This window comes from Octopus bimaculoides, chromosome 13 (genome assembly GCF_046866305.1).
Source record: "Octopus bimaculoides isolate indiv1 chromosome 13, ASM4686630v1, whole genome shotgun sequence".
Taxonomy (NCBI): Eukaryota; Metazoa; Mollusca; class Cephalopoda; order Octopoda; family Octopodidae; genus Octopus; species Octopus bimaculoides.
The window spans coordinates 23,022,526-23,033,863 of record NC_142940.1 but is presented as its reverse complement, the minus strand read 5'-3'; the positions used below and the strand labels follow the sequence as shown (position 1 = coordinate 23,033,863).

The 11,338-nt window shown below is 37.2% G+C and overlaps 1 protein-coding gene across 1 annotated transcript in view; it reads left to right on the top strand.

The window, feature by feature from the left end:
• The first annotated feature begins 9,217 nt into the window (after positions 1-9,217).
• Positions 9,218-11,338, top strand: part of LOC106868155 (glutamate receptor ionotropic, kainate 2) — a 242,530-nt gene continuing 240,409 nt past the window's right edge. Inside the window, exon 1 of the mRNA XM_014913291.3 lies at positions 9,218-9,697. Within this exon, the coding sequence (XP_014768777.1) occupies positions 9,598-9,697 (100 nt within the window). The 5' untranslated portion in view covers positions 9,218-9,597. The remainder of the gene's footprint in view (positions 9,698-11,338) is intronic.

The following is an 11,338-nucleotide window of genomic DNA, read 5'->3' as shown; positions in this document are numbered from 1 at the left end:
GTTACACACTTGTAAGTTTACTAATAATTGTAATGTTAACGAAGGGGTTCCCAACTCAAAACAAATATCCTATCTGCTGTTTAGAAAGTGCATTTTGTTGCATGATATCATTGGTGCAATGAGGAGAGCTGACTGTCTCAAGCCTCTCTCTACTTGATTCAATATGATTCATTGAAGGAAGTAGGTTTAAGTAAAAATGAATAAATAGATAAATACATATAATGTTAACTCTCACACAATTTCTTCGGATCGTGTCGTTTTCGTTCTTTATTCTCAATTCAGCAACTTAAAATACATAATGGAACCGCTAGGAAATCTTGAGGACATTGCGTGTAGTGATATGAGTGTAAGATACAACAATCTACTTTTGGTATTCAATTTGTTACTCAAAACGGTTGATTTGGCACATATCATGGGGTCAACTCTGGTTAAGTTAGCATAGTTTAGTTTAGTTTCGTTTGGAAGCGTTCTCGGCCGTGCTGTCAGACCTGCATTTCTCGCGTGTTACTGCAGCAGACACATATCCAAGCTATTAATCCATAAGAGCGTGTTTAAAGTTATGGGTTTCATATAATCGTAACCTGTTAATCTGCATAGTTATTACACAGAACATTAACAGCTGAATACAACGAGAATATTTTGAAATTGTTTTAAAACCGAATATCTATATAGTTATACGTTTTGTTTTCAAAAACCGAGACTCTCGAGTGTTTAGACATAGATCCACTAAAACAGCTTTCACTGTTAAATGAGAGATTAGATGAATATATTTCAGTTATGCAAATGAGTATAACCTTCGCAAGACAAATTTCTTCAAAGAAATAAGGTTCGATATCCAGTGGCCATTATTGTTGAGGAACTCTTCTTGATATTCAACATCTCAATGATGAAATATTCTCCTGAAACAAGTCTCTCCATTCGAACATCACATGGATAGAGCATTTGTTTCATGTTGCCGAAGACTTCGTTATCTGGTGCCATCTGCAAAAGATGAATTACCATTATTTTGAAATAAGTACGTGACTATAGTGCGTTTGTCATTATCCAACAAATTGCAAATTACTGGCTTCAGCAAAAAGCAATCCGTTAAACTCTAACACTTGCTACAGCTTGTCTTCTTCCATTTTCTATGACCCGTACCATGGAACTTTGTCCTTTCACAGTGTCCCACGTTGTGTACATGACAACAAAATAACTTGCTCCAGGTTTAACTATGAGGCTGGCTCTGTAAGGAACTAAACTACATATTAACAGTTCGTACTTACAAAACTGATTACTCAGTCTCATTAAGACTAAATCTAAATTTGTAACAGCACTGTATTGTTCACTTGTATTTTCTGTACTACACAAATTTATATTGGGATAATTTGAGAAATTGTTGAGATTTTCGGTTTTATTTTTTCCTTTTTGAAGCTGGAAAAATAGATTTTAGTATATAGCGGTTAAATGGAGTGAGGTTTTGTATTTCTGATTATTAATAGAAATGTATCAATTATGACATGTTGTTAGTATTTTTCAGAGATAATGAAAGATGTCTGTATAGCTGAAATAACTATAGTTAAGATATTTAAAATAGATGTAGCATACATACATGATTCGACAAAAGTATTTGGTCTGGATATCTCGATCTATGTTTTTTAAGAATATGGCATTGTTGAATAGATATAACAATACAAAAATGCGATATGATGTATTATTAATGGGGAAATGCGGGGGCACGTAGCAGTTATGAGTACAATATCCCCTAAATGAAAATAAAATAAGAAATTTTTTCCTAGTATTTAAGCATGGCTATGGTTGATAAATTGAGAGTATTTAGAAGTTTAAAGCAGGAAAGCTGTCAGATGATGTATATCTCTCCGGATTTGTGTGTGTAATGTAGAAATGTGGTATGAGAGTTATAGAGAAAACATATTGTAGCAGAAAAAAATTAAGAGTGAGAAGAATGACTGTGGATTTAGACACAAGATTAATGTGCTGTTAAGATTACCAAATTATAATCACATGGTATGCATTTTAGAATATGATTTGATATTAAGAATAAGTAAGCTGCTAAGCTGTAAAAGAAAATCTTCAGATTGATTTCTAATAGTCAGAGATTATTAAAAACTTCAAATCATGATCACGTGTTATGTTGCAAGGAAACTTATTTTATATAAAAAGTATTAAAAGTATATGTGCTACTAATGTATATAATGTTTTCTGTTGTTTATATTTTTCTAAAAATAATTGTGAGGTATGAAGACTTTAGTATTTAAGACAGAAAAGAAACAAGTCTATAAAAATTATAAAATTGCTTAATTATATGGTCTCAAGGTATAATTAAAAAATATCGGAAAGGTGGGGAGTGTAATTAAGGTTTCATGGCAAGATGGTATGTTTATGAGAATTATGGTTTTAGCTTTGTTGCCCACATACATTCTGTTATAGATCAATATTTTATTTGAAGCATAGAAAGGAGTAATGGAGAAAGACGTGACGATTAATGGATTCAATACGTATATATATATATATATATATATATATATATATATATATATATATATATATATAGAGAGAGAGAGAGAGAGAGAGAGAGAGAGAGAGAGAGAGAGACAAATACACACATACACATACATATAGTTCTTTGTCAATCAAACTTTGAAGCACTGAAAGATAAACTGAGACCTCTGCATTATTTGGATATCTCTCATTAAATCATAATTATTATAGTACGACATATAGATAATTGTATAGGCAGAATGTTTTGCTGAGCAATTATTTTATTTAGGGGATGATAAAAATAGAAAAAATGAGAAAAAAAATTGAAGCAATTAAGATATTTAAAATAGATGTGGCTGTGTGGTGAAAAGGTTGCTCCTCAATCACGTTTCCGGGTTCAATCCTTTATGAATGGATTTGGTAGACGGAAGCCCTCTTTGTTTGTGTATGTGTGTGTGTGTGTGTGTGTGTGTGGGTGTGTGTGTGTGTGTGTGTGTGCATTCGTAAGTCGTATTTGTATCTGTGTTCGTCCCCCACCACCACTTGACAACGGCTGTTGGTGTATTTACAGCCCTGTAACTTAACGGTTCAGCAAAAGACTGACAGAATAAGTACTAGGTTAACAAGATGTACTGGAGTCGATTCATTCAACTAAAAATTCCTCAAGGCAGTACCCCAGCATGGCGCCAGTCAAATGCTTGAAACAAGTAAAAGTTAAAAAGGTAAAAATGTATGAAGTTTTGAACTGAAGCATAAAACCTACTCACGCGAGCACACGGGCCCACAGACACACATACATTATAAGTGAGTGACAGAGAGGGAGGGGTGAGAGAAATAAAGAAAGAGAGGGGGGATGGGAGGGAGAGAGAGACAGGGAGAGTATGAAGAATAATAACATAGAGCTGTAAATGTTTAAGTTTATCTGCTGGATTTACAAGCAAATGTGAAATAAATAGTTACACATAACAGAAAGAGATTAAGAGATATTTGGATGTTATTTGAAGTATAGATTGTATAAAATATATTGTTGTGTAAGATGGTTATCTTTTAACATAAATCAATGATTTAAAATGTTTGCTAATGCATTTTATAGGCAAAAGTGAATGCAATCAGCCGAAAAATCGGTCTTGGGGAACAAGATTTCCTAATATTAATTCATACAAATATACTAGGAACTTTTAAATTCCTTTTTCCTTATAGGACTTAACTAAGAATAGTATCTGCTAACAATTTTTATTTACACAATTTGGGTGGAACCAAAGCTACAGAAAATAGCATTTGTCCAATAAAGCACTTCGTGGATGCGAAGCAGATTTCTTGATCATTCAATCATGTTGTACCGATATATAAATATAATCAATTATTTCTTATTTTCTTTTCCTTTGTAGTGCGTCATACACATAAACCCGGTACCTATTATTGGTCTCAATCATGTTATTAATCCGGTGGTGTATGTCTATTTAAAAATAATACTGACTTTGAGAAAACAATTCTATATTAGCCGCTGGTGTAGTTCAGCATGTGTGTTATAACCTCAATATGTATGTAGTGATACTCAATATATACATGCTTCAGAAACAAAAGCGTTAGTCGAATACACAGCCTAATGAGATATTAACTAAATGTAAACGGAATTTCACACGTACGCACAAATATACTTATATATGTATACATATATCAATGAAAACAGCATAACGCATTGAAATTGGCGGTACTTAATGATGTATGATATATTTTCTTATCTCACTAGTACATATACACAATGAAGAGCGTGTAGAAAAGCAACATGGCGCATAAATGTCTCAGATACACAGATATACATGCACAATAACCAAGATATTTCTGAGAGATCGAAGAAGACACACTCATACACAACCTCACATACACTCACAAGCACATACACACACAAATATACACACACTCGCAGACGAGTATAGCTTGGTAAGATGTACTGTGCATTCGCTCATCGTTTTAGATGAATTTGTAGTTGCGAGCAGATAAGACTATCATCACTCTCCAAGTGGCATATCCAGGATACATCAGCTGGCAAACAAGGAGAGGAGTTCCAACACTCAATTGACACTTATTTTTAGATGTGACAATGCGAAATGAAATGCCATGCTCAAGGACACAGCGCGCTGCCCGATCCGAGAATTCAACCCACGATATAATGATTGTGAGCGGATCACCTTAACCACTAGGTCCCTTGGCATATATTAATACTCCATAAATGCACATATACAACCATAAAAGTAATAACGTTCTAATAGATTCCCACATGTGTACACATTCACTCATACTTACACAAATATAAATACACAATCGAATGCTAACTAAAAACACATATAGGTGCACACGAACAGATACACAGAAACATACACAGACACTCACACACACACACACACACACACACACACATCTGGATACAGAAAATATTCAAAATATAGACATAAAATCACTCATACTCCCAGACATACAATACTATCCATATTACTGAATCCAGTCGTTGGATTTTGTCTGTTGTTGGACCATTAGATAAAGAAAGAGATATACCTGAGTGCCAGTAGAATAGCAACAGGGAGACAAAGGGCTGATCTGTCTCAGTCAACGTTTCCATGGAGGCAGCACTTACGGAACTGTTGTATGAGCTGTATAGACTGTGTTGGCCGTAATGGGGAAAATACAAGATCTGCCCCTGGCGACACACGATGCAGATGCGCCACTGCCTAGAATAAAGTACGGGGTTTAATAGAGTCAAAAAAATTTCAGGTGGTACACCAACATGGCTGTAATTCCAATGCTAGCAACCACTAAAAAGATAATCGAATAGCAAAATACATACATAATAGATAGGCGAAAGCATGACTGCTGTATTAAGAAGTGCTTTGCAAGCACATGGTTTCTGGTTCAGTCACACTGTGCGGTTCCTTGGGGAGTTTCCTCTGTTACAGCTCCGGGCTAACCAACGCTTTATATGTAAATTCAGTAGATGGAGTGTGTGTGTATATATATATATATATATATATATATATATATATATATATATATATATACAGCTTTATACAGAAATGTTAACATCGGATTAAATAACATAAATAACATTGATATGGATATTGGCGTCAAATCTCTTTCTTAAATGTAAAAATTTTAAACTTTGGATATATATATATATATATATATATATATACTCGCGTGCGCACACGCACACACGCACTTTTGTGTAAACAATATGTATATGTATCTATACGCATGTTTATCTACATACATGGAAGTGTATATATATATATATATATATATATATATATATATATATACGTGTGTGTGTGTGCGTATGTGTGCGTATGAATGTGTATATGTGTGTGTGTGTGCGTGTGTGTGTGTGTGTGTTTGTGTGCGCGTGCGTGTGTTTCTGTTTCTGTTTATGTTTGTTCCTTCCGCTTGATAACTAGCGTCGGTTTGTTTACCTATCGGTAATTTAATGGCAAAAGATACCCGAAAGGTAAGTACCAAACTTAGAAAAGTCAAGTACTAGGATGCGTTTGTCAGACTAAACTTCTCAAGGTGATACCCCAGCATGGCCACAATACTGTGACTGAAACAAATGAGAGACAGCGAAAATAAAAGATGAAATACAAAAGCACAGACACGTCCCACTAAAGGACATCTTGGAGGTTATTCAGCTTGCAAGAGAAATCAACCGGGGCGCGACGGTCACCACAAATCCCACCTTTCCTCTTTAAATAAAAACTGCTATAGTTCCTAATGCAGGATAAAATACAGTATTACAGACATAAAATAATGGTTTCAAATTTTACCGCAAGGGCAGCAATTTTGTGGGAGGAGATGAGTCGAGGACATCAGCCGCAGCGTTCAACTGGTACCTGTTTCATCGACCCCGAAAGTATGAAAGGTAAATTTGACCTCGACGGAATTTGAACTCGGAATGTAGCAACGGGTGAAGTACAGCGTCAAGCGCGCTAACGATTCTGCCAGCTCGCTGACGATGTTATTATCTGGAGGTCTGCTGAATCAGCGACACACAGGGGTTAAGAGAGCATAAACTATCACAGAGAATATCGAAGAAATGCAATACATTTACAAGTACATATACGTTGTGGCGCACACACAGACAAAGCCACACACACCCGCTTTGCCCGATACCGCTGATAAGTAATGATCATTTACATATGTATCTGTGTGTTTATATGTGAGTGTTTAGGTGTGTGTTTGTGTGAGTGTGTGTGATATGTGTGTCTCAAGCATACATGCATTCGCAGACATGTGAGACGGTATACATTTATATACATATATGTATATAAATAAATAGTGTATGTGTATGTGTGTGTGCGTATATAAGAGTGAAGGAACGAGAGATGGATATGTTTGAGTGAAGTGCAATTTGTGCGCGACTTTTTCGTGTGCATCCGCCTCTATGCGTGCTGTGTGTAAGCGCGCGCGGGCGCGTGTGCGCGTCAGTATGTGTGTGTGTGTATGTGTTATGTGTACTAAAGTGTATTCGTGAGCATGTACGTTTGTTTGTGCGTGTTTGCGTATGTGTTTGTGTATGTGTGTTTATGTGTATGCTTAAAAGAGGGAGTGGGGGATCGGCCGGAGAATGGAGACTGAATGACAATATTACAGGGGAGGAAGAGAAGTTAATATACTGACCGACCGCCAGAATCACACACGTCATACATAGGAATATATATGTGTGTGTGTGTGTGTGTGTATACACACACATACACACACACGCATGTACGTATATTCTTTTATTCATTTTCTTGTTTCAGTCATTCGACTGAGGTCATGCTGGAGCACCGTCTGGAAAGTTTTAATCGAATAAATAAACCCAAATTCATAATTTTTTTGTTTGTTTTTGCAGCTGGTACTTGTTCTTCTCTGGTCTGCCCAATGGCTAAACTACGGGAACGTAAATAGACCAACACCAGTACGTAAGCGGTGGGAGGGCGAGCACGAGGACCCACGCACACACACAAAGACACACACATACACACGTATATACATACATATATATATATATATATATATATATATATATATATATGTATATATATATATATATATATATATAGAGAGAGAGAGAGAGAGAGAGAGAGAGAGAGAAAGATAGATAGATAGATAGATATATATGTATGCATGCATGTGAGTACGTACATGTGTGTTTGTGTGTGCTGTGTGTGCATATATACATATGTATATAGATATATGTATGTGTGTATATATATATATATATATATATATATATATATATATATATATATATGTACGTGTGTGTGTGTGTGTGTGTGTGTGTGTGTGTGTGTGTGTGTGTGTGTGCGTGTGTGTACACACGCGTACAAAGAGTGACAGAAACAAGGTGAGAAAAGGTGAGCAACTGTCATATACACAGACACACAGACACATAGAGTCTTTACAGAAACCCTATCGTTAACACGGGGCATAATAGGACACACACTCGCGCACACATCCGCAACCACTATTACTCACGTATACACCCTCACGTATTCACAGTATACATAATTACCTTCATTGGTACCCAAAAATATTTTATCAAAGACACACTCGTGGAAACAAGCATCACCACACAGAGATCCAAAAAATGACATAGTATCAAACACGTATACATACTCACACAGACAGAGACATGTACGCTCAGATCCGCGTGCACACACGGACACACACACGCACAAATTAGGTGTCATTCAATCTCTCTCTCTCTCTCTCTCTCTCTCTCTCTCTCTCTCTCTCTCTCTCTCTCTCTCTCTCTCTTATCTTTATCTTTCTTCCTCTTTCTGTCTCTCTTACGCTCTGCCTATCTCACTCTTTTACTCTCTTTTTCTCTTGCTGTTACACACACACACGCACACACGCACACACACACATACGCACACATACACACACACACATTCACGTATACCCTCACACTAACACTGAAACACCACTTAGCGATTGATATATATACTTATAAATTATTACACATTATTACACACACACTCACATAACCTCACACACCCACATAAACTCACACACACATATAAGCTCTCTCTTTCTCTCTCTCTCTCTCTCTCTCTCTCTCTCTCACACACACACACACAACCCATATCACTCAATTAAACAGGCTCACACACGTGCGCACACACAAACACACAAACTAAAACAAGCACAAGCAGACACACATTTGGCCGCTAACACACGTACACACGAAAGTAATTCTTCGTTTGCGTTTTATCTGTTACTCTTTTTACTTCCTATTTCTCTCTATCATTCTCACTTTCGTTCTCTCTCTCTCTCTCTCTCTCTCCTTCTCATTCTCTCTCTCTTTCTTTCTCTCATACTCTCCCTTTATCTGTTTCTTTATTTCTAACTCTGGATGAGTTCTAACTCGTAAACACTTATTCTGTCGTACACACCGCCTCACATCAGCACATGTATACATGTACACACACACACACACACGCACACACACGCACACGCACGCACACACACACAAAGATCATTAAATGTCACATACTTATATAGTCAAACGCAAACTAACCCACACACAGACAGGAGCGCATCTGCTACATACACACACACACACACATACACACATACACACTACCATACACTAACGTATATCTACCAAGCGTTATCACACTCACTCAGACTTTATACAACTATATACACATACGCACATGTTTATAGAATTATACACACACATACACATACACACGCCGTACTTTAGTGCACATCTACACACTATGACAAGTTGTCTTTCTCTCTTCCACTCGGCAGACACATTGGAACTATGCCGCCGTTTTGTGGGATGCCAGTACCCACTGGCAGAGACCGAAGCAGGATTGTGACTAGTTAGGGCTCGCACTGACCAGTCCAACGCGCGACGCCACCAACATCTAACATAACAACAATATTCGCCAGTACAATTTCCTCTTGCTACTGAATAAACCAGCAACAACAAGAACAACAACAACAGCAACCACTACAACTACTACTGTTACTACTACTACTACTACTACTACTACTACTACTACTACTTGACTTACTACTGCTGCGCCACCAACGAGTGCAACAACAGCAACAGAAATCGAGACCAGCATGTTAGGTGATGTGTTTACCTTCATAACGCTGAGCTACGTTTTGCCCATAGCTAGTGGTAACAAGATCGATCATAACCGCCCAGTGGTCATCAATGTGGGTAAGTAAACAAAGATGTTAATGTTATAACTGTTACTAATAACGATGTCGTTTATGTTTCAAAAAGTTTCGTATTTGTTTAGCGGATGTGCGAGGGGGTGGTTGGAATTTGCATTCGAGTGAATTGACTCCTCAGTAGATGATTTCATAAAACATGTGAAGGCTTCTTTGTGCTGGTTCAACCCGCTAGAAATAGCAACTATATATATTTTTTTTATAAATCATGCAATTTAAACAATATAGTTCTAGATAAACACTGTCTAAAATACAAGAAGTATAGGTCTGCTCGATCGTCGTCCGCTATGAATCAAACAATTGCAACAAGTGAACGTTGATTCCAGCAGGACTCGATCGCAGACCGTCGGTGGTTAAATACTACAGTGTGTCATTTGGTTTGAGACTAATAATAACTATGATAATTATTATAATAATTTCTAACAGACACAGAGGTCAAACGTGTGTTGTGAGTGTAAAGTGCAGTTGATTCGATCCAGTCGGGTACCTGCTACCCGTCGAATAATGGATGGACCATGTTTACAATGAAAGTGAAAGTCGCGTTTGGAAGGAGACTTGAATTAAGGGCACACCATGCAATATAAGCAATAAAACCAACATTGTTGTTATTATTATTATTATTATTATTATTATTATTATTATTATTATTATTATTAATAATGATGATGACGATAGATATGGCGGCCGCGGTGGTAGTGGTGATGCTGGTGTCGGTGGTGGTGGTGGTCTTGGTGGTCGCGTGGTTCTGGGTGTTAGCAGTTTCCTCTTACTCTGTGAGTCCTCTCAAGAAAGGCATATGTCACACTACAGTTATCTCCCTTAATTACTTTTAAAGGTTTCAGTCAGAGGCCATAATGATGATGATGATGATGACGATGATGATGACTATGATGATTTCTAATTTTTAAAAATGTTATTAAATATTCTGTTTGAGTGGATGTGTCAAAGATCGAAGTTGATTAAATTGATCCCAGTAAATTTCTATGTCATAATTCTTCTTTCCTCGAGCCCGCACGGAAAATACACGAAGTCGACATTGGCCAGATTCGAACACAGATCACAAAAGACCATAACTAAGATCTAATAAGCTTTTAGCTTGCTATTTGAGAGGAGTAGTAGCAGCAGCTGCAGCAGTGGCAGTGGTAGTAGTAGTAGTAGTAGTAGTAGTAGTAGTAGCAGTAGTAGCAGTAGTAGTAGTAGTAGTAGTAGTAGTAGTAGTAGTAGCAGTAGTAGTGGGGGGTTGTCGTCGTCGTTGTGATAGTGGTGGTAGTGGTAGTGGTGGTAGTGGTGGTGGTGGTGCTGGTGATGCTGGTGGTCATCGTTGTCGTGATTGTGGTTGTAGTGGTAGTGGTGGTGGTGGTGGTGGTGGTGGTGGTGGTGGTGATGTCGGTCGTGGTCGTAGTGGTGGTCGTGGTGGGATGTGATAGTAGTTGTAATAGAAAGTAACAGTAAGAGGAATGTTAAGGATGAAATAAAACAACAACAGAAAATAAAACACAAAAAAGGAAAAAGACAAACAACGTGTGTACGTCTAGATTTTATATATACATGAATGTGTGAAAGGTGGGGGTTATATAGATGCTTAAAGAGTGGTGCAATGATGCGGTCAGTACACATCCGTCCATCC